The sequence below is a fragment of the Amblyraja radiata genome, chromosome 6 (genome assembly GCF_010909765.2).
Source record: "Amblyraja radiata isolate CabotCenter1 chromosome 6, sAmbRad1.1.pri, whole genome shotgun sequence".
Classification (NCBI taxonomy): Eukaryota; Metazoa; Chordata; class Chondrichthyes; order Rajiformes; family Rajidae; genus Amblyraja; species Amblyraja radiata.
Window position 1 is genome coordinate 20840214 of NC_045961.1, and position 23870 is coordinate 20864083.

The 23870-nt window shown below is 41.9% G+C and overlaps 1 protein-coding gene and 2 long non-coding RNA genes across 3 annotated transcripts; 1 reads left to right on the forward strand and 2 right to left on the reverse strand.

Annotated features, from left to right (window-relative positions):
* Window positions 1-273: 273 nt before the first annotated feature.
* LOC116974138 lies at window positions 274-23651 on the reverse strand. Its single transcript, XR_004412288.1, has 3 exons — window positions 23485-23651; window positions 796-801; window positions 274-545 (listed from the first exon to the last, which is right to left on the reverse strand). It is a non-coding gene; the product is annotated as an uncharacterized LOC116974138 (long non-coding RNA).
* pcdh8 (protocadherin 8) lies at window positions 6639-15076 on the reverse strand. Its single transcript, XM_033022304.1, has 4 exons — window positions 11838-15076; window positions 11321-11403; window positions 11062-11198; window positions 6639-7603 (listed from the first exon to the last, which is right to left on the reverse strand). Exons 1-4 carry the CDS (start codon window positions 14289-14291, stop codon window positions 7299-7301), a joined length of 2979 nt encoding a protein of 992 aa, XP_032878195.1. The 5' UTR covers window positions 14292-15076; the 3' UTR covers window positions 6639-7298.
* Window positions 12554-21622, forward strand: LOC116974137. Its single transcript, XR_004412287.1, has 2 exons — window positions 12554-12701; window positions 21303-21622. It is a non-coding gene; the product is annotated as an uncharacterized LOC116974137 (long non-coding RNA).
* Window positions 23652-23870: the final 219 nt, after the last annotated feature.

A 23870-nucleotide genomic window follows, 5' to 3' on the forward strand; every position in this document is an offset into this window, starting at 1 on the left:
TGGACCTAAAAATATTCCCCCCCCTCCCTTTTATAAATTGCTTTTATTGAAATTTACTTTTTTATTAAAGCACGGAGCTAGTATTATTATTTTTAATAAGGCTACGGAAGTCTCTAGAGGGTTAGCCACGCTAGTGTGGCTATCACTAACTACACTGATTGTAGATGCAGTTTTTTTCCTTTCTTTGCACTCTTCTAACCATATATTTTTCCACTTTTATTACTTTTCTTTTAATTACAACTTTAATATTAAATTCAATTATAAGTTTTTTTAAAGGAGATATGTTCGGGATGAAGACTTATTAAATCTAAAATTCATCTATCCTGTGTTCGGGTGGAATGTCGGGTTTAGTGTGTTGAACCATTTGCTCTTTTATAGACCACCCTACCCATAAGATGCAAGATGTTAATATGAAAATTGGGGGTGAAGGAATTACATTTTGTAGTTGGAACGTCAAGGGTATTAATGAATCAATCAAGAGAGGTAAAGTATTAGCACACTTAAAATCACTCAAAGCTGATATAATGTTTCTTCAAGAAACTCATCTTAAAAATGAAGCGCAAAATAGATTGAAAGCAAAATGGATTGCCGAAACGTATCACTCCTCATTCTCTCATAAGTCTAGAGGAGTTGCAATTTTAATCCGTAAGGGTATACCTTTTAAACATATATCAACTATTGCGGATATCGATGGTAGATATATTATACTGGTGGGTGAATTATATTTTTTTAAAGTGACCCTCCTTAACGTTTATGGACCAAATTTTGACAGCCCATTGTTCTTCAAGAAAACACTTAATACTATTCCGGAACTTACACAAATATAATTTGATAACTTGAATCCAGGATTGGATGAATAATTACATTTTATAATCTACGGACCTATCTCCAAAATTGTGTTATTGGTAATCTCTTATTTTATTTATTTTTTCTCCCTCCCTTCTATAGCTTTATCTTTCAAAAAATCTATTAAAAAAATAAACAGAAGCTGTGTTAATATGTAACTGGTAAACAAATTGTGTTTTGGTTATGATATGTATATGCTTCTAATAAAATATATATTTTTTTAAATCAAAGTAATTATATGGTCTGTTTCCATGCTGTATCTCTAAATTAAACTAAGCAGACTTCTTCTGAAGAATGGTCTCATCATGAAACATCACCCATTCCTTCTATCTGGAGATGCTTCCTGTCCCGTTAAATTATTCCAGCTTTTTGTGTCGATCTTGGGTGTAAACCAGTATCTACAGTTCATTCCTACACATATTTTAAAAAGCAGGGTTTCAGCCCGAAACGTTGCATATTTCCTTCGCTCCATAGATGCTGCTGCACCCGCTGAGTTTCTCCAGTATTTTTGTGTACCTTTTAAAAAGCAATGTTGATTTCTATAAAATTGGATCTTTAACAGCATTTTGCAACATGTTAAAGGTCCTTCACTTCAGTGAAGCTATATGGTCATTCCACTCTGTGGCACTCCACTCATTCTCACTTTCCCCAGATCAATGGGGTCTATAGTGTCACTTGCAAATGAGCTGTTATTAGAGAAGAAATGTTAAGTTGCATTAACATTTCATTTTCTCTGATAAATTGAGAAATGTTTTTTCAATTGTTCATTCCAAATCATTTAACAACGTTTAACAGGCCAGTAGTAATTAACCCAGTAGCTGAATGTTATGTGGTAATTCAAAGTTAAAATCAACTACGTTTGGAGTGGTATGCAAAATGCACACATAAACCCAGCACTTTAATGCGCTCCATGGTTAGTGGGGTCATGACCTTGCTCTTTGCTCCAACCCTTGCCATCACTTTTGTGCCTTCCTCAGAATACATCGGGGGAGAAAATGAGTAAGAAAGAACTGCAGATGCTGATTTAAACCAAAGATAGACACAAAAAGCTGGAGTAACTCAGCAGGGCAGGCAGCACCTCTGGAGAGCAGGAATGGGTGATGATTCAGGCCAAAACCCTTCTTCAGACTGGTTACGGATAAGGGAAACGAGAGAAAATGACAGTTTATGTCAGCAAATATTAGAATAAAGCAAAGATAGACACAAAAAGCTGGAGTAACTCAGCTGGGCAGGCAGCATCTCTGGAGAGAAGGAATGGGTGACGTTTTGGGTCAAGACCCTTCTCAACTTTAAAATTAATTTCCAATTTTAATACATGAAAGATTTTCCACAATAATTGATGAATATGTAAAACTAGCTATTATTAATGTTTATCCTACCATTAAAAGTGATGTAGCAAAAATGGTGGTGTACAGCATCATTATCATATGTTAGCATAAACCAGTATATATATTTAAAGATTTGTCATTTTTCAATACAATCAAGCAAGAATGACAATACAGTATAGTTACTTCCAAGTTTCTGAAATATCTAGTCTCTCGCACTGTTAGCAATCTGTTCTAGCAATATTCAATGAAGAAATGCTATTAAAATATTCAGTTTACAGAAATTACAGCATGTATTCTAATTTCACACTAAGAATATCACATTGACCTCCATGAGGAGCCAGTGCAAATTGTGTCTCTCAATCTAGAGCTATTTCCAACACAAGAGAGATACGTAATTATTAAGTGTGAAACTGCCCTGCTTATCTATTCCCTCCTTCTGAGAAGGGCATGCTGCGAGGGCAAACTGTTCCATCCAGCTGCAGTGTTGGGAGGCAGCTAATCGTGCTCAAAGACGGAAACAGTGTTCGAATGATAGTCATAGTTGGGACATGACAATTAAGACCAAGGATAATGACGATTGAACTCACCACCAGGAGCGCTGTAGATTTACGCTTCCTTTCTGTTCTGAAATAATTAACCCTTTTGCTGCACACCTCTTTTACACTCAGCACTGCACTTAATTTAAAAAAAACACATAACACATCATGGAAAATAGAGTGCTTTTTCTAATTTATATAAAATGTGCGTATTCTGCCATCATGTATTTATACGCAAAGTAATAAATTTAAATATTTTTCTTAATTTTGAAAACCGAGTAATGGGAATGCTATTGTTTCAGAGTCACTCACTAAGATATTGGGCGATTGTTGTTATGTTAACCTAACAATGTGCCATTAATAAAGGATTTATTTCCAAAAAGAGACAAGAGACAAGAGAGACTGAATACCACAAAAGGTGATTGTGCCAGTTTGTTAACCACAACTGACAAGATTAAATAAAATAAGGTGAAAGAGAGGAGTGCGGATGCAGGAACTGCAAGAACACTGCAGATGAAGAAGGGTCTCGACCTGAAATGTCACCCATTCCTTCTCTCCAGAGATGCTGCCTGTCCCGTTGAGTTACTCCAGCATTTTGTGTCTATCTACACTGCAGATGATGCTTATCTTAAGTAGAAGGGAATAGCAAGTAGGTCTGGTAGCATCCGTGGAAGGAGAAAATTGAATAACTTTTACAGGCTGAAGATCTTTCATTGGAACTGGCTGTGCCTGACACAAAATTAGAAATGCTGGCAATGTGAAATTGTTGCCTTTAGTGTTCTGTCCCAAGGGCAGTAAGATGCTATCGACTGTTGAATTCTTTGCCACTTCTCTTGCAGTAATGCTCATCTTGAATAACTTCTGTGCTGGTGTTCTGATAAAGGATCTTCTACTTGAAACATCACATATGGGTTCTTCCTTTATTTGATTAAACTTACAGCATTTCTAGTCATTCAAGGTTCCTGAACCTGGCCAACCCTATCAATCATCTTTGCTGGAACATTCTAGTCCTGAATTCTAATCAGTTGGTCCTTAATCAACTCTCATGTGTAAGTCAAAATGTGGTGGAAGGAACTACAGATGCTGGTTTAAAACGAAGATAGACACAAAAAGCTACAGTACTCAGTGGGTCATGCAACATCTCTGCAGAAAAGGTATAGGTGACATTTCGGGTCGAGCATAAAGCATGACTACTTAATCAGATAGCTATTATTATGCATGGAGTTCTTTTTGGATCTGGTCAATTGTCAAAAACACACTTGAAAATGGTTCAGATTACTCAGGCATGTTTTGATCCTTTAAAGAATTCAATCCTCCTGCTATAGCTTCCAACTTTTATAATGGATTAGACTAAGTGGGACCCGTTGGGTCCCATGTTCACACGGGAGGGCTGGTCCCCCAACGCAATATTCCACCTCTCCACCAATTCCAATATTGGTGGTCAGGGGGGAGCATTCTGGAGCACTAGTATGGATGTTGTGGGCTGAAGGGACTGGTTTCGAGGGCTAGAATGGATATTTTGGGCCGAATGGATTCTTGGGCTGGCAGCTCAGTCATTCAAGCCTGGCGTGCTGGCAGCTCACTCACTCACGGCTGGTGGGCTGGCAGTTGACTCGCTGCTATTCCTTGAAATTCCATTTCAAGCAGTGTGTTAGGCCACCAAATTCAAAGGCAGTTTCCTATCATTTCAAGCAGGGTGCAAGGCCACGAAATTCAAGTGTAGTTTCCTACCACTTCAAGCAGGGTACAAGGCCACCAAATTCAAGTGCAGTTTCCTACCACTTCAAGCAGGGTGCAAGGCCACCAAATTTAAGTGCAGTTTCATACCACTTCAAGCAGGGTGCAAAGCCACCAAATACAAGTGCAGTTTCATACCACTTCAAGCAGGGTGCGAGGCCACCAAATTGAAGTGTAGATTCATACCACTTCAAGCAGGGTGCAAGGCCACCAAATTCAAATGCAGTTTCATACCATTTCAAACAGGGTGCAAGGCCACCAAATTCAAATGCATTTTCATACCATTTTAAGCAGGGTGAAACCACCACAAAACCACATAAAACACCACTAAACATCACGTAAAAACCATATAAAAATCACACTCACAGGTCAGTAGACATTCAGTGTAGACAGCTCAGACAGAGAGTCGTGGCCTCTCCCCCCCCCCCCCACCTTGCAGAGACTGAGCCACGTGTGCTTAGCTTTTTCAAACCAACCACCACACTTGCTTAACTTTTTCAAACCAACCACCACCACACTTGCTTAGCTTTTTCAAACCAACCACCATCACCACACTTGCTTAGCTTTTTCAAACCAACCACGACCACCACACTTGCTTAGCTTTTTCAAACCAACCACGACCACCACATTTGCTTTGCTTTTTCAAACCAACCACCATCACCACCACATTTGCTTAGCTTTTTCAAACCAACCAACCACCTCCACATTTGCTTTGCTTTTTCAAACCAAACAACCACCACCACAATTGCTATGCTTTTCCAAACCATCCAACCAACCACCACATTTGCTTTGCTTTTTCAAACCTCTCAACCACATTTGGTTTGCATTTTCAAACCAACCAACCGCCACCACATTTGCTTTGCTTTATCAAACCAACCAACCACCATATTTGCTTTGCTTTACCAAACCAACCAACCACCATATTTGCTTTGCTTTACCAAACCAACCAACCACATTTGCTTTTTCAAACCACATTAAGGGCACTCACAGGTCAGTAAAAACACTCAGTTTAGTAGACATGTGTTCAGTGTTATTGATGATGGATGGGATTTATATAGCGCCTTTCTAATACTCAAGGCGCTTTACATCGCATTATTAATTCACTCCTCAGTCACACTCGGTGGTGGTAAGCTACTTCTGTAGCCACAGCTACCCTGGGGCAGACTGACGGAAGCTTGGCTGCCATTCTGCGCCTACGGCCCCTCCGACCACCACCAATCACTCACACACATTCACACACAGGCAAAGGTGGGTGAAGTGTCTTGCCCAAGGACACAACGACAGTATGCACTCCAAGCGGGATTCGAACCGGCCACCTTCCGGTCGCCAGCCGAACACTTAGCCCATTGTGCCATCTGTCATCAAAATGGTCAGATTTATCAGAATTATTCATAGCTCAAACTGAGTCGTGACCTCTTGCTCACCCATCTTGCAGAAACTGAGGCAGTCCACACTTCTGGGTTTTATAGTACCTCCCCCTCCCACCGGAAGGGGCGTGGTCTTCATGGCGTGATTGGCAGGAGAGAGAATCTCAACACTTTTTTAAACATTAATGTCTTTTATTTTTCATCGATGCGAAAAATCCTCTTGTCCTGCACAGGGAAGTGGGACTCTGAGTAAGATGGCCAAAAATCAGAGCCGTAAGTGGCAGCATTTTTTCTAAAATCAATATGCAGTGCAAACTGGAAGTGGTCAAGATTTGAGTTTTCACTATATAGATAGATGACTCAACCTGCTGGAGTAACTCAGCAGACTCAACCCGGCTGAAACCATCACCTATCCATGTCATTCAGAGACGCTGCCTGACCCACCGAGTTACTCCAGCATTTTGTGTCCTCTTGTGTATTAAACACCATCTGCAGTTCTTTGTTTCAACAATACACAATCATTCCTTAATCAGATATAATGGACAATTGGCATAATATACGATCCGTTATAATGATTTTTTTACTGTACTTAAATATTCAGGTTTCCAACTCTGACAAAGAACCACCGTAAAAAAAAAATCAAAGTGGTATTATACAATTAAACCTCATACTTTTATGGGATATATATATGGATTTACCATGGAATATTTCCTTTGCATTTCTGTTCTTCTTCAGAGTTAAATTGTGATTAGTCCATGGCATTTAATACAGAAATTGAATGTACTGCCAATGTGTAATGCTTTTGTAATATATTCACTCCAATATAGGAAAACAGCACCTGGATTTTATTAGCATTTATATATTTATTTACAAATCAGTTAATGCTGCACTAAAAATACAAAGTGTACAATAAATCAAAGCATCACCAATTTCCATTAATTTATCCTTTAGATTTATGGATTGTTACCAGCATTTATTATCCATCCCCAATTGCCCCCAGAGGCAGTTACGAGTTCAATATAGTCATGAGTACCATATGAGCAACATTGGGTAGGAACTGCAAATTTCCTTCTCCAAATATCATTACTGAAACAGATGGGTTTCACTAACAATACTGATCCAGTAATTTGTCGATTACCTTTACTAAAATTAGCCTTTAGTTCCAGATTGATTTTAATTCTCCTGCTGACACGAGGGATTCAAATCAGAGTCCCTGAATTAACAGCTCAGAATTCTGGGGTCTGCAGGAATTCCAGTAACTTTACCTTCCATATTATTCAGAAAATAATGCAACTTTATATCAAAAATGTATATTTTGTTTCCTGTTTTGTCTTTATCTATACACAGTTCATGAGGAATCAATTTGTTTTACATATAATATAAAAATAATGTTCAGATATACACTATGAACATATTGCATCAATTCAATAACTTAAACATTTTGTGGAACATGCTCAGAGCCGAGATGACACTAGCTACATTGATCAATGTTTGTGACTGATTGGTCCCACAGAATTATATATTGGTACAATAGGAGAAGTTCCAGTTTCAGATTCATTACATGCAACCTTTTGATATACACTCTGCAGGCCTGCAGTTTTTGGTAAAAGTGCTTGGTAGTAAGTGTCTTTCCGGAGGAGTTCACGTGGAAGTGAAATGCTTTTCCCAAATGTATTAAGATGTTCAGCGATGCCCGTGGATGAATAAGTCTTTGGCCCTTGAGAAGATGGGCTCCAACAACGATCCGAGTGGCCAAGGATCTTGCATTCACTTGTGCAGGTCCATAAACCTGTGTTATAGAAAATCAATAGCTTTAATTATCTTTTAATTGGAATATTAATTGTTCTGTGAAATTTACTCAAGTCCACAGAGATTACAATGTCAATTGCCGCAGGCTTAGACAATTGTAATTAAAACTCTTGTTTGAATATGAACACCGTTATAATTGTCCTTCAGTAACAAGGTAATGTGACATTGGAATATAACTGAAAACATATGGTACAATGGGAGGGAAGAATAAAGACCATCTTTGTATGTTTGTTTGGGGAAAAAGGGTGCTTCTTGACATATTAGACTATATTCAAGTTAATCAATTAACACATACAGCATTTAAAGCGGTTTTGTTCTGCCTCATTTTATGAAAACTCATGTTTATATATTTCAAATGTCCCCAAAAATATAAATCTAAGTTTGCAGTGTAAATGTCATGATATCCTTTTGTTGCACACAGATCAAAAAGTGGCAATATAACCTGAAAACCAGGTCCCAGTCCCACTTCACTAAAATTACATGTTCACGTTAGTGCACATTGGATACAATAACCACTTGAAATTGTCATTATACTCTCCAAGCGCTTACATTTTTAATCTCTGATGAGAAAAAGTTCAATGCTCCTGCACCTATTGTCTAGTTGAATGTAACAATGGCTCATTTCCCTGCAATTAAGATAAGCAGGTTGGATTTGCAAGGAAGTTTCAGAAAAATTCCAATTATAGTCAAATTACTCGATTTTTTTGTTTGTTAATTTATGTCGATGTTACAAAATGTATTTCCTGGAAATCAAAGACAGTACACTGAATATTTTGGAATGGCTGGACAATAGACATGAGGTGCAGGAGTAGGCCATTTGGCCCTGCGAGCCAGCACCGCCATTCAATGTGATCATGGCTGATCATCCCCAATTAGTACCCCGTTCCTGCCTTCTCCCGATATCCCCTGACTCCGCTATTTTTTAAGAGCGCTATCTAGCTCTCTCTTGAAAGCATCCAGAGAATCTGCCTCCACCGCCCGCTGAGGCAGATATTTCACCACCCTCTGTGAGAAAAAGTGTTTCCTCGTCTCCGTTCTAAATGGCTTACTCCTTATTCTTAAACTGTGGCCCCTGGTTCTGGACACCACCAACATCGGGAACACGTTTCCTGCCTCTAGTGTGTCCTAGCCCTTAACAATCTTATACGTTTCAATGAGATCCCCTCTCATCCTTCTAAACCCCAGAGTGTACAAGCCCAGCTGCTCCATTCTCTCAGCATATGACAGTCTCGCCATTCCGGGAATTAACCTTGTAAACCTACGCTGCACTCCCTCAATAGCAAGAATATCCTTCCTCAAATTAGGGGACCAAAACTGCACACAATACTCTAGGTGTGGTCTCACTAGGGCTCTGTACAATTGCAGAAGGACCTCTTTGCTCCTATATTCGATTCCTCTTGTTTTAAAGGCCAACATGCCATTTGCTTTCTTCACTGCCTGCTGTATCTGCATGCTTACTTTCATAGAATGATGAACAAGGACCCCCAGATCCCATTGTACTTCCCCTTTTCCCAACTTGACGCCATTTAGATAGTAATCTGCCTTCCTGTTTTTGCTACCAAAGTGGATAACCTCATATTTATTCGCATTAAACTTCATCTGCCATGCATCTGCCTACTCCCCCAACCTGTCCAAGTCACCCTGCATTCTCATAGCATCCTCCTCAGTTCACACTGCCACCCAGCTTTGTGTCATCTGCAAATTTGTTAATGTTTCTTTGAATCCCTTCATCCAAATCTTTGATTTATATTGTAAATAGCTGCTGTCCCAGCACTGAGCCTTGCGGTACCCCACTAGTCACTGCCTGCCATTCCGAAAGGGACCCGTTAATCAATACTCTTTGTTTCCTGTCTACCAACCACTTCTCTATCCATGTCAGCACTCTTCTCCCAATACCCTTGTCAGCCATGGTCATCCCTTTCTCCCCTTGGAATCTTTCTTCCTCCTGGGAATGAACTGATCCTGCACCTTCTGTATTATTCCTAGAAACACCTGCCATTTTTGTTCCATTGTCATCCCTGCTAGTGTATCTTTCCAGTCAACTTTGGCCAGCTCCTCCCTCATGGCCCCATAGTCCCCTTTATTCAACGGCAACACTGACACCTCCGATCTACTCTTCTCCCTCTTCAATTGTAGATTAAACCTGACCATGTTATGGTCACTGCCTCCTAATGGCTCATTATCCTTGAGGTCCTTTATCAAATCCGGTTCATTACATAACACTAAATCCAGAATTGCCTTCTCCCTGGTAGGCTCCAATAATCCATCACTAAGGCACTCTACAAAGTCCCTTTCTTGGGGTCCAGTAAGATGGGCTGGAAAATATATATATATGCTATAATGATTCCAATGATTTAAGGCTTCAGTTAGCAGAGGACAGAAATTAAAGACATTTAATCTGTGTTCAAAATTTACAAATGATTTTGAGAGTGGAGTAATTGTTTCCACAAATAGTTCAGTTGTGTTTAGAGATACAGCGCGGAAACAGGCCCTTTCGGCTCACCAGGTCCGCGCCGACCAGCGATCCCCGCACATTAACACTATCTTACATCCACTAGGGACAATTTTTACATTTACCAAGCCGATTAACCTACAAACCTGTACGTCTTTGGAGTGTGGGAGGAAACCGAAAATCTCGGAGAAAACTCACGCAGGTCACGGGGAGAACGTACAAACTCCATACAGACAGCACCCGTAGTCAGGATCGAACCCGGGACTCTGGCGATGCATTCGCTGTAAGGCAGCAACTCTACCGCTGCACCACCATGCCGCCCAGAATAGAAAGGTTGAAAGTTATGAAATATTTATGGATGATACTTTTCAAAAGAACATTGGTAGGGAGTGAGTGGAAAGCGGTCCACTAAAAGAGACTAATGGAAATCCCATCCAAATTACGCTGGAAATTTTGAGTCCCAAAGAAAGGTTATTGACCTGAAAGATTATCTCTCTTTCTCTCTTCAAATGCTACCGGCATACTGAGGAGCTTCTGTTTTTCAGTTTTTATTTCTGATTGTCAGGATCTGCTGTATTTTATTTTAAGAAGTTTGAGAAAATAACTGAAATTTTATTTTATTTTTAGTTTGAGAAAAGAGCTGAAATTGGACATTAAAAAAAAACTCCTTTTAAATGGACTGCACAGCACAATGCTCTAAAGGACATTTGCAATGCACATTCTATGAAATGCAAACGAGAATTTAGTTTAGAAAAATTCAGATACAAACCCAAAGTTAACAAATGCTAATTTAACAATAATAAACAAGAATAATAAGCAGTTTACATGGATAAGAATGATTATAATGACCCAGAATGACGAAGAGCCAACCTAAAATTACTTTTCAGCTTAGAATTAATGGTTTCCCATCTTGTAACTATATTCCTGTTCAAAACTGCATTACATTCCAAGATCCGCACTATTTGCACTATCAATTATTGGCTCACCATTTTGCTTCGGATTAAGAGCATTCCGCTTACTGAGTCCAATACCGCTGATATCAGAGTCACTGTCATTAAAATCACTGTCTCCTTTCCCACTGTCTTTTCCGCTGAATCTCTCCCGAGGCTGGCTTGCCAGTTCGCTGAAAACAAACAAAAAATAATTGAATATAAAAATTGAATCTTGAATATGGTTCTACTGCTTAAAAGGATGGGCTCTTTAAATATAATGAACGAATTGTGGAAGCTTGCACAAATGACTTACCTTTTACTTAAAGTGAATTGTTTGCCTTGCCAGATCGTGAATGGGTGAAGTGTTTGACTAAACCCAGAGGTGGAGACGAAATGCTAGAAAAATAAGAACAAAACAAGACAAAAATGAAGTGCAAGGTAGACACAAAAAACAGCAGTAAATCAGCGGGACAGGCACTCTGGAGCTAAGGAATGGGTGACGTTTGGGGTCGACACCCTCGACCCGAAACCCTGACAAAATTAAATGCTGTTCTTTGGTGAGGGACCCGCGGGGAAGGAGGAGAAACAGTGCATGGGGGGGGGGGGGGGGGGCGCCGCTGGGATGTAAACACTATTCATAAGAGATATTAGAATTAGGCCATTCGACCCATCAAGTCTACTATCATTCAATCATGGCTGATCTATTTATCTCCCCTAACACCATTCTCCTGCCTTCTCCCCGTAACCCCTGACATCCGTACTTCAAGAATGTATTTATCTCTACTTTCAAGATACACTGGGATGTAAACCAAGATGCAAGCGACCCTCACCTGGGGTTCCGAGGCTCTCCGGTCGCCCAGGGCCGGGTACAGCTTCACTCCGCCAGCGGGCAGCTCTGCACCGTCGCAGCGACCATCCCCGGGACTGTCCATCCTCGTCTCCAGCCCGTCCTCCGGCGGCCGCACCTCCGCTCCCCACTCGGCCGCTTTGCCGACCCTGCCGCAGGCGGTGGCGATGATGAGGATGGCCACGATGAGGGCGGCGCACCCGCCCGCCAGCACCACGATCACCACCAGCGACGTGTCCCAGCCCCGCTGTCCCGGGAGGAGCCGCCGCCGCCGCCCGGGACCCGCCGCCTCCTCCTCGGCCTCCAGCACAAAGTGCAGCGTGGCGGTGGCGGACAGGGCGGGCTGTCCGTTGTCACTGACGGCCACGACGAGCCGCCAGGCCCCGGTGCCATCCCCGGGCTCGGGTGTGGGGGGTCGGCCGAGCCGCACGTCCCCGCTGCGGCGCTCGATGCTGAAGAGCCCGTCCCCGGCCTGGGCGCCGCTCAGCAGCCGGTAGCTCAGCTCCGCGTTCACCCCCTGGTCGGCATCGCGGGCGCGCATGCGCGTGGCCAGGTGTCCGGCGCCAGCGTGTCGGGGCAGCGTGATGACGCAGACGGAGGCGTTGCCGTTAACGTTGGCGTTGGCGTTGCCGGGCAGCGGGTGCGTGATGACGGGCGCGTTGTCGTTGCGGTCGGTGACGGTCAGGCGGACGGTGGCCGAGCTGCTGAGCGGTGGTGACCCGCCGTCGGTGACGCGCACCAGCAGCTCGGCCTCGGGTAGCGCCTCTCGGTCGAAGGAGCGCAGCGCGTAGATGGCGCCGGTGGCCGGGTGGATGGAGGCGAGCGCGGCGCCGGGCCCCAGCAGCCGGTAGGTGAGGCGGCCGTTGTGGGCCAGGTCGGGGTCGTGGGCCTGCACGGTGGTCATGTGGGCGCCGGGACGGTTGTTCTCCGCCAGCGACACGTGGTAGAGGCGGCGCGAGAAGGCGGGCGCGTTGTCGTTCACGTCGGACACGCGCACGGTGAGCGCGCGCTGGGTGCGGCGCGGGGGCGCGCCCCCGTCCTCGGCCACGAGCGTCAGGTTGTAGTCGGCCACGCGCTCGCGGTCGAGCGGCGCCGCCGTCAACAGCAGGAGGCTGGAGCCGTGCGCGCGCCGCAGCTCGAAGTGACCGTTGGGCGGCGAGAGCGCGCAGTGAACGCGCCCGTTGGCGCCCGCGTCACGGTCCGTGGCGGTGACGAGCGCCACCAGGCTGCCGGGCGCCGCCGCCTCACTGACAACCGCGGTCACGGGCACCGCCACCGGGTCGGGGACGAGCGGCGCCACCCCGATCTCGGGCGCGTTGTCGTTGACGTCGAGCACGCGCACGGTGACGCTGCAGACGGCGGCGGCGCTGGGCGGGTGCCCGCGGTCGCGCGCGCGCACCTCCAGCTCCAGGGCGGGCGCGCGCTCGCGGTCCAGGCGCGCGGCCAGGCTGAGGCGGCCGGAGCGCGCGTCGAGGTGGAAGAGGCGGCGGACGGCGGCGGGAAGCTGCGGGCTGAGGCTGTAGATGATCTCGCCGTTGGCGCCCAGGTCGGGGTCGGTCGCCCGCAGCTGCAGCAGCAACGAGCCGGGCGCCGCGTCTTCCCGCAGCTCCAGCACCACCGCGCTGCGCTCGAAGGCCGGGCTGTTGTCGTTGGAGTCGAGCACCTGCACCCGGAGCCGCACCGTGGCCGTCCTCGCCGGGATACTGTTGCCGCCGTCCTCGGCCTCCAGCTGCAGCAGCAGCTCCGCCTGACTCTCACGGTCCAGCCGCTCCACCAGCACCAGCTCCGGGCAACGCAGCCCGTCGGCGCCGATCCGCTGCTCCAGCGCGAAGGGGCGGCTCGGCGACAGCCGGTACTTGAGCAGCGAGTTGGCGCCCAGGTCGGGGTCGAGCGCCGGCTCCAGCGGGACGCGGGTTCCCAGCACCGAGCTCTCGCTGATTTCCAGCAGCACCTCCGGTCGCCCGAAGTCGGGGGCGTGGTCGTTAATGTCCCGCACTCGCACCTCGACACGGATCAGCACGAACTTGTCTCCGGACAGGTTCACCACGTCGAAGAGCAGCGAGCACGGCTCCAGTTGCGGCTGCGGCTCCGCATCGGGGTCGGATCCCGCTCCTGCTCTCGCTTGTTGGGGGCACAGTTGCTCCCGGTCGATGCGGCCCCCGACCCGCAGCTGCCCGTCCGTCTCGCCCACTTCCACCAGCGACCCGTTGAACTTTTGCATCAGTCGGAAGCTGCCCGCCGCTTCCAGCTGCAGATCTGCTGCCAGGTTTCCAATCACGGTGCCGGGCGGCTCCTCCTCGTAGACGGAGTAGTTGGCTGTTAAGCAGTCGGCTGTTGGAGCGGTTAAAAGTACGAGGAGGAGGTAGCGGAGGAGTCCGGGGATGGTGGCAGAAACTGGGGCAGCAAAGTTGTTTCTGTCTCTTCCGCCGGTCATCATTGGCAAGGTTATTCTAGCCTCTTTAAATTCGAATCCTAATGAAAGATTTGCTTTTTTTCGTAGCAGGTTATCACTAATGCGCTTGACGAACTCAAGTTCTCAACAGAAACTTTCCAGCACAGGCTAAATATGGAATTGGTTCAATTCCCGTATCTTTCGGGTCATTTTATTGATACGTTTATGTAAATTGGATGCGTGGCAGCCAATCGTAGTTGGCGGGACTGAACTTGGCGGGGTGTCCCAGTCTTGAATTACTAAACTTAAGAGAACTACCCGGGAGGCACAAAAAGCCGAGAAAAAGTGTTGTTATCTATTATTACACCCCTGTCATCCCACATTAACAAAAGTGCGCATTCACTGCTATTGATAAAAAAATAATTGGGGGAGGGGGAGACAACCCGTTAGGATTAATTTAAAGATTCTGGAACAACTCGTACATTTTAATGAGAAAATTAATATGTACAATTAATTGTCCCTAACTATTTTCAGGTCCAGACTGAAGCATACTGACCCAGAGTATGTAACAATAGCTTCATACTTTATAGTTGTAAACCATACGTGTTAATAAACACAACCTATGTCCATTGTGCAAAGCTCCAATTAACTTAAATTGTGCAATACTAACTTCACATGTTAAAGTTTAGTCCACGAATTCGAATGTATGTAATTAGTTTTGTGTTAAAGTTTTTAATCATGTACACTCATAAGAATAATTCTATTTTCATCTTAAACCAAATGATAATACCTCATGCCTGCTCATATCCCTAAAACCATCTTCATACTTTTGACGATTAAATCATCTTACTGGGATGGACTCCCATCCATTGTCTATTTAATTGTAGCCAGAGTTTCATCAGCCTTAACTTCTTAATCCCACACCAATACTTCCTGTGCTGTTAAAGTTCCATCCATTGCATTTTAGTTCTCATCTACATTCTCCTTTTGGATAAAATCTTTTGTTGACCATTGAGGCTGAACTAGTCTGTGTCAGCAAAGAAGAAAGATTCTCAGCCTTTTCTTTGTTCTTTCAGACTGAACTGAATCATCTTTTTATACCAACAAACTATAAGCACCTCTGCATGCTCACCTTTCTCCACCCCTACTTCAACCCATATAGCGTTGAAACATTCAACCACACTTTCTTTACTCACAAATTGAACTACTCCAGTGCTCTCCTGCTCTCCATAAATCTCAGATCATTCAGGACTCCTTTGTCTGTTTTTCTACCTGCAGTAAACCACATTTGCTTGCTGACCTCAGCTAGCTAGACAAGACCTCAACTTTAAAATTTTGCATTTTGGGAAGGCAAACATCACTTCTCAAAATTAAATTTCAATTTGCATTGTACTACTTAATCTTTCCAGCTGATCCATTCAGTGGTGTAGCCTTAAATAATCTTCCTCAGTATCTATAACACCACCGTTTTCACATCGTCTACAAATTTACCTATCATATCTCATACATTTGCATCCAAATCATTAATGTACTTCACAAACATCAAGTTTCCAGCACTGATCCTAGTGGAATTGCTGGTCCAATGATGAGCTTGACGACATAATTTAACGTGTAATTTAACATTAATTCCGAACTCGCAGATAAATTACTATTCAGGGAAACAATGGCAAAGAATATATGGCATCGTCTATTGTTTATTATAGATATGGATTCAAATATGGATTTCTGAAACCAGTGATATAAACCTCATTTGTCAAATAGCTTCCTTGGTGCCCATGGCATAAGAATCAAAGTCAATGAGCCAAGAGTTTTGGAAATTAAAGAGCAGGGCCTTTGAGGATTACTCCCAGTGCTGTAGGTCACAGTAATAATAGCAATAAGAAAAGTGCTGGAGAAATAGTCAGAAGGTAAGACTTCATAACCCAAGTGCAGGAGGGACATACAACTACAGTAGCTCAACAAGGGAAACCCAAATAAGGCATAAGAGAGGAAGCAAGGTCCCACAGAGAATGAAGAAAACAAACAACTTTAAGAATAAAGAATGGTTCAGAGTTAAGTGGCAGAAGTAGAGTTGCTAGACCACCAAATAGTGGAAAGGTTATGAAGAAACAAAGCTGCATGAAAATTTCAGGAAGATCTAACATCAATGGAATAGTAGTGGTAGAATTCCATTATATGCAATTAATATCCATGGCATAGAATTTCAGAAAGGCGTGTTAGAGACTGCTTTATCAACGAGGAAGGGACACGTAATGGACTGGGTTTGAGGACTGAAGTATTGAGCATGTTTCAGTGAAATACCATTTGAGAAACAACATTGTTACATATAGAGTAAAAGGAACAAGGAGCAGTGAAGATGTTCAACTTGAAAATGCCTCGGATACTTGAAGAGAAATCTGACTCCGATGAGTTGGAAACAAAGATTGGCAGGTAACAGTAAAGGAGCAAAGGCAACATTTAAAAGAGGAAAATGGTTTTTTGCAAAGTTCACACAAATTAACGTGTGTTATTGAAGTAAAATGGAATGGTAAAAAGAAGACATGATAAATATAAATGAATCAACCAATTTGGTAATGTTCCTAATGAAAAGAGCTTTTGATTGTTTTTCAGTAGAAAATGTGTATTGGCAAGAGGGCTAGAAATGAGATACATATTTTAAAATAATTGGCAAAAGAACCAGAGGGCAAATGACAATTATTATAAATTGATTTTTAATGATGGGCAGTGTAGACAATGGAAGTAGATTCAGTAATTACTATCGGATAGAAATTGGACATGCACTTGAAAAGGACAAATGTTGAAGAAAATTGCTGGAAGGTGGGACTGATTATAGACTGACAATAGACGGTGCAGGAGTAGGCCATTCGGCCCTTCGAGCCAGCACCACCATTCAATGTGATCATGGCTGATCATCCCCAATCAGTACCCCATTCCTGCCTTCGCCCTGATTGGAGAAAGCTCTCAATGGTGACGCATCACCGTCTGCTACACGGCATCCTTCTGTGTTGCATGATACCAATTCACACCTTTCAATTGAGTTATACATACTAAATTGATATAATTTTTTTAATTGAAAGATATAAACCCTATATACTATTGTAAGTAACTAATTTAACATAAGAGAGCCAACTGTTTTATAAAGGGTAAACATAACTAATGAACCTTATTCAGTTTTTTAATAGCAGTAATTTCATATGTTTATATGGAACCTAAAACATATCTAAATATCCCATGGCTAGTTGCAGGAATATTTTCAGAGCAAATTTCACACTGAGCCATAGAAGAACATAGGGCAGATGACTAAAACCCTGATCAAAAGTTTGGCGTTAAGGAGGAAATGTAAGAAAGAAAGAAAGAGACATTGTAGAAAGAAATGATTAAAAACTGGTGAATGGGAATGAAATGTAATTCAATAGGTCAATGGAATATTGGCCTTTATTGTACAAGGATGGATGACAAAATGGTGGATGTTACCTGGAGCATTGTTTTCCATTCTTGATACCACTTTTTATTAACAATATATCATCCAACACAGGTTTACCAGACCTATATTAATGCCAAAAAGGGATTCACTATAAATAACTGCCATATAAATACTCTAAACTTGAATTCACTAGAGTGCAGAATATGAAGGGGTATTCTAATTGTGATAAATTGATGGAAAATGGAGTGAAATTGTTTCTTCTAGCTGAGGATGTCCAGGACAGGGGAACTGATTTAAAATTAGAACAGCTGTTCAGGGATGATGTTAGGAAGTACTACTTAATGCAAAAGCAATGAAAATATGGAATTCTCTTCTACAAAAAGCTGTTTGAAGGTTGGTCATTTGAGAATTTGACTTTTAGATTTTGATAGATAATGATTTTGAGCTTTTTAGAAAACTTGGGTTCAAATGTACACTAGTTTTGTTGCCATATACTGCAATTGTAAATCACATACTCGTAATGTCCATTAACTTGTGAAATTAAAACCTCGAAACAATATTTCTCATTTACATTCTGCATTTATTTACAGCTTCCACATGGATGCTAATAATGTTCCATGGCTTAATCATCTTCTCTCTATAGCTGCATTGTCTTTGATCAATCATGGGATTGGCCTATACTGAATGGACAAACATTGCCTTGCATTAAATATAAGCAAAGTTATTGTCAGCCACTTCCATCGCTCTTTCTGTGTTTGAATAAACTTGAATTGGACTATATTCTGTCAGCACCCATTTTGACCGTGTACGAGTATCATCCATCAACCCCCATGGAAATAATAAAACCACGCTGTAAATCTGAAATATGGAACAGAAAATACTGGTAATGTTCTGCATGCAGCTTCTCTGTTGAGGGAAATAAACACCATTTGAGGTTTCATCCGAACTGAGAACAAGTAAAAACAAAATATGTTTTAAGTTGCAGAGACCAAGACTGTAGAGTAGGGGGAGAGGCTTGGTGATGATGGCAGCAATGTGAATATCTTCGATACGTTGGAAACCAAGAGAGACTGAAAAACACAAGTGGAGATAGTGTTGTCGGAGAAGGTGGTGAAGCCCTGTCATTTGTAGATTACCTTTTTGGAGGAGATATTAAAAGGAGGAATCAAATGAACCAGAAGAAGAAAGAAAATAAATGAAAAGGTGTAAATACAAGAACAATGCTTGGAACAGTAAGATACACAGGGGAGAAGCAAAACACTGCAAATGCTGGAAATCAGCACAACATAAAATATGCTAGAAATACTCAGCAGGTCAGGAGGCATCTGTGGAGAGAAACATTTAATGTTTCAGCTTGATGATTTCTCATCAGAACAAACTAGTTTTGTTCTGATGAGAAAAACACCGTGGAAAGGCTGGTTATCCGAAATGGTTGAATTCAGTTATGCGCCAAATCAAAAGATACTTGAGCTGTTTAGTTTTGGAGAAAATCTTATTAAAACCAAGAAGTAAAACAGAATCCAATGATCATGAAGAAGGTAAAGCAGGCAAACAAAAATATGGTACAAAATGTACTTAAAGTTGTGCATTCCCAGAAGAGAAGTGCCAGTGAATTAGACTGTAATCAAAAAGCACATGCACAAAAATATATAGATGTTGGTAATCTGACATAAAAGCAGAAAATTATGTTGCTCTCCCTAGAGCTGCTGCCCAACCTATTGAGTAATTCCAACAATCCATCGTCTACTTCTGCTTCACCTTACCTGCTGATGAAATCTTCATCCTTGTCCCTGACTTTAATTATTTCAGTACTATCCTCCCCTTCAACCACCTGGCACACAAACTTGAATTCGTCCAAAACTACTGCTTGTGTGTGACTTGAGATGAGTTTTACACATTTGTTAACCCAGTAATCGAGAGCATCATCAACTGCATTTATAGCTCACGCTGCCTCAGCAAGGCCAATAGCATAATCAAGAACGAGTCGCACCCTGGCCACTCCCCCTTCTCCCCTCTCCTATCCGCCAAAAGGTATAGAAGTGTGGAACTGCACCTCCAGATTCAGGGACAGTTTCTTTCCAGTTATCAAGCAACTGAACCATCCTACCTGAACTACTATCTACTTCATTGGTGACCCTCGGACTATCTATGATTGGACTTTACTGGCTTTCCCTTGCACTAAGCGTTATTCCCTTATCATGTATCTGTACACTGTGAATGGCTCGCTTGTTCAGTCATTTTTCTACCTCACCAGGTATAGCTTTAGCTGCCTTGGCCCCTCAGCTCTGGAATTAATTTGCAAAATAGTTGTATCTTCCAGGTTCTCGTTCTTGGCACAGTGGCGCAGCGGTAGAGTTGCTGCCTTACAGTGCCAGAGACCCAGGTTCGATCCTGACTATGGGTTCTGTCTGTATGGAGTTTGTACCTTCTTGTGACCACATGAATTTTCTCTGGGTGATCCAGTTTCCTCCCACATTCCAAAGATGTGCAGGTTTGGAGGCTTATGTAAATTGTCCCTAGTGTGTAGGATAGAACTAGTACAATGGTTGACGTGGACTCAATGGACCGAAGAGCCTGTTTCCACGCATCTAAACTAAACTAAACTGTCCTGCTTTAAGATGCCCCAGAAAACCCAACTAAATTCTGTGTAATAATTTTTTATTTGATAGCTGTTCAATGAGGCCCCTCTGGTCAGGACTTTTTTTTAAATCATTTTGATGGCAATGGATGCTACTGCAACTATTTACACTAATATACAAATCACGTTTTACATTATACGCAGTAGTGATTATATTATCTCACATTAAGAAGCCAAACCAAGATATGTACAGTTTCATGGAAAAAAACCTCAAACACTTATCTACATAAATCTAGTTTCACCTTGAAATACCAGACCCCATATATTTATGCTCATAACTATAAATTCAATGTTTAAAAGCTGTAACATATTGTAGAAATAGTTACACAATTTATTTAAATGTGTGTGCACTCCACAATTCATGATTAAAACCAAAATAAATGTTTTTTTTAACAAACTGGATTTATTTTTATATCCACCAATTTAGTTTGTGTGAGAAAAGTTTAATTTTGCTTCAATACCTCTTTGTAGTTTTTTGTTTTTGTTTCTGTATATATATCATTTTCTGGCCGAGTTCTTGGCCTGTATAGAAAATAGTGGCAGGTGAAGAACAACCGCTTCCAATAGGATTTAGTTTAAGCACTAGCAGATTTAGCGTGGTTTCAATGGTCAGATTAGTTCAATTGCTTATGAAAGTCTCGTTAGCAGTACGCGTAGAAAAGCCCGACAGGGCACCCTATTTGTGGCATCAATGCTTGTTTTATTTCAATGCAGCAAACCAAAAGGATACTCGACAATTTCCACAGAGGACCCGCGCTAAGTTTCATACAATGAGCAATCGCCACATGCATCCATTCTGTGTTTCAATGCGGACACAATCAACTGCCATAACTCTTTGACTAAACGATGATGTGGACTGAATTGAATACAATTGCTTTGGATATTAAAATACATTTAGTGATCCACCCCAGCGATATGCATGTTACGCCTATCTCGGGATTTTATTTCCCATCTTTCGTGCACACTAACACTTGGCTTTTTTTTTTATATATAGAGACAAAACATCAGTAGGCGGTTCGGATCGCTCAACTCGAGGGAATGAAACCATCTGCCATTAGAGCTAAAGAATCAGGAAACAGGTCGCGTGATAGTATTTGTGTTAGCCTGTATAGTGAGTTTCATTCAGAAGCACGAAATGCTTCTCATCTCGATATCTCGGAGGTGCTGATGGTGCCTTTAGCAATGTTTAAATGTTATCGTTTGAGTTTAAGTCCGAAGAACAATTTGTGTATACTTCTGCTACACTTGCACTTGAAAGAAGCTTTTGAAATCATCTGTGTATATTATCAGCGGTAATAAAAGCTTTAATAATAACGTTTGTTCATCGTTTTTATATATTCAGGTATAACTTGGGTTGATCTTAGAATTGAATTCCATTCAGTGCTAGACATTTAGGAATGTAACCAGTATCATTTAGCACATAATATAATACAGGACAAGATTGGAAGAATAGAATAGTAACTCATATAATTTCTATAATTTATTAATGAAAAATAAAAAGTAATGCTAATGAAAATGGAACATGCATTCTCGCAGTGACTTGGGTAAGAGTCGAATAATTGCACGAATCTTTTTATTGTAACGTTTAAAGTGTTTAAGTACGTTCCAAATTGCGCTTAAAGTAATTAACTGGAATGAGGCCACGCGAGTGGAACGAGACTGGATTGTTGGAAATGGTTTGAGTTTCCCAGGGATGGATCGAGGATTATGTAGACGGAATGTGAAAAGCACCCTCACTACCCGAATCCCTGCAGAGAAAACTTTTGCCAATCACTTGTCCAAAGAACAAAGGAAGGTTTAATCGCCTCGTTAACATACCAAAAGACAGCGGAGCCATCTCAAAGGCTCATTTTCCAAGTAACTTGGCAGACAACTGCCTAGTGATCACGAGAGCAAACATGGACACAATGGACCTATTTCTTTAAGGGAAAGCAAATGCTCGATGCCAAAAAGTTGGATTTAGTCGGACTGTGTCTAATGCTGGTATTGTCTAAAACGCGTGCAGACAGAAAGCTTGAAATAAAATCACGTGATTGACAGTCTGCCACTGATTTAAAGAACTTTGCAGCAGTCTGGAATTGCAGGTCAACCTGATAAAATGTAATTACTGATATAAAGCTAACTTAAAAAAATACTTTGGTAGTTGTTAATCTAATCGGTTTATTTCTTCCATTAAGCAGTTTATTTAAATTAGCATGTTTTTTTTGCCTTGAGGCAAGCCAACATGTACAGACGAAATTTTAGCGAACGTAGATTATTTATAAACAGTCTTGTATAATCATGATCTGGATACTGCGAGACTTTTCTTTTGCGTTAACTTGCAGAAAGTTATTGCAGAAAACAGGTTACCTTACTGTACCCTCTCAATCATCTGACCACATTCCATCTCTTCAAATTAAACACTTCTCTTGTTTTGGTTCCAAGTCGTGGATTTTGATTAGGAAAAACACCCGAGGATTCACCCACGCGAATTCCTGCGATCTCAGTTCATTTTTATTTCACTTGTTACATTTTTAAAAAGCATCGCGAAAAGAGGTGAATGTATGTACTATCCATGACCTCCAGAAATGCTGTCGACCCACTGAGTTACACAATAACTTTGTGTTTTTTGTTCTCCATGTGCTAATCCCCCCCAGCAATGCTTTCATTTACTAACAAAACTACGGCTTCACGTGCAAATGTATAGAACATTATTTGTACTGTACCCTCAAAATATCGCATGTTTTATCATTATATACTGCATCATAAGTTTCACAAAAACTCTTGTAATTTTATTTCTAATATTAAAAAAGCGTTCACATTATCTGCTAAACCACTCATCTCTATATTTAATTAACAAGACTGGGTTTTGAAGACTAATATGTGACATCTAACACGATTTTTGACAGTTTTTTTAAATCAGTGGACAATATGGTCGCTAATAAAACAAAAGAGCTGCAGCATAAAGCCAATCTCTTCAAATTAAAGAGTTACAAATGCAGCCATAAGTACAGGGGACACCTAGTAAAAACTCCAACTTGTATTTTATGAAATTAAAAAATGAATTCATAAATATTTTCCAAAGTAAGTTGATGTATGGCCTAACCAGAATTCTAACATACTGATCCAAACCATTGTAACCTCTCAAGCGCAAGGCGAACAAAAGGTATGTACATGTGAAAGGAACTGGTGGTGACAAAGATGCTGAGCAGCGGCTGATCGGCGCATTCACGATCCAAGAAAAGCGTCTCAAATCCTCCTTAAATCATCATTGAAAAGTCATTAGAAATCTGGCAAGAGGCTCTGCACAGATTGGCACGAAACAGAACAAAGCATCAGCGTCTTCACACGATGGGAAAGTAAAGAAGTGGAACCATTTCAGATGTCTTTTTAAACTAACATCCCATGTATTAAAAAAAAATAACACGATAGTAGACAATGCAGTATGAAGCTGCCTTTAGTTTATAGCAGGCACCGCTTATATTAGTGATACCTAAAGTTGATATTGGCAAAGATAGCAAAAATATTATTTTAATATGTAGCTCGGGGATAATAGCCGTATTGTGTGGTTATTGTTCCATAG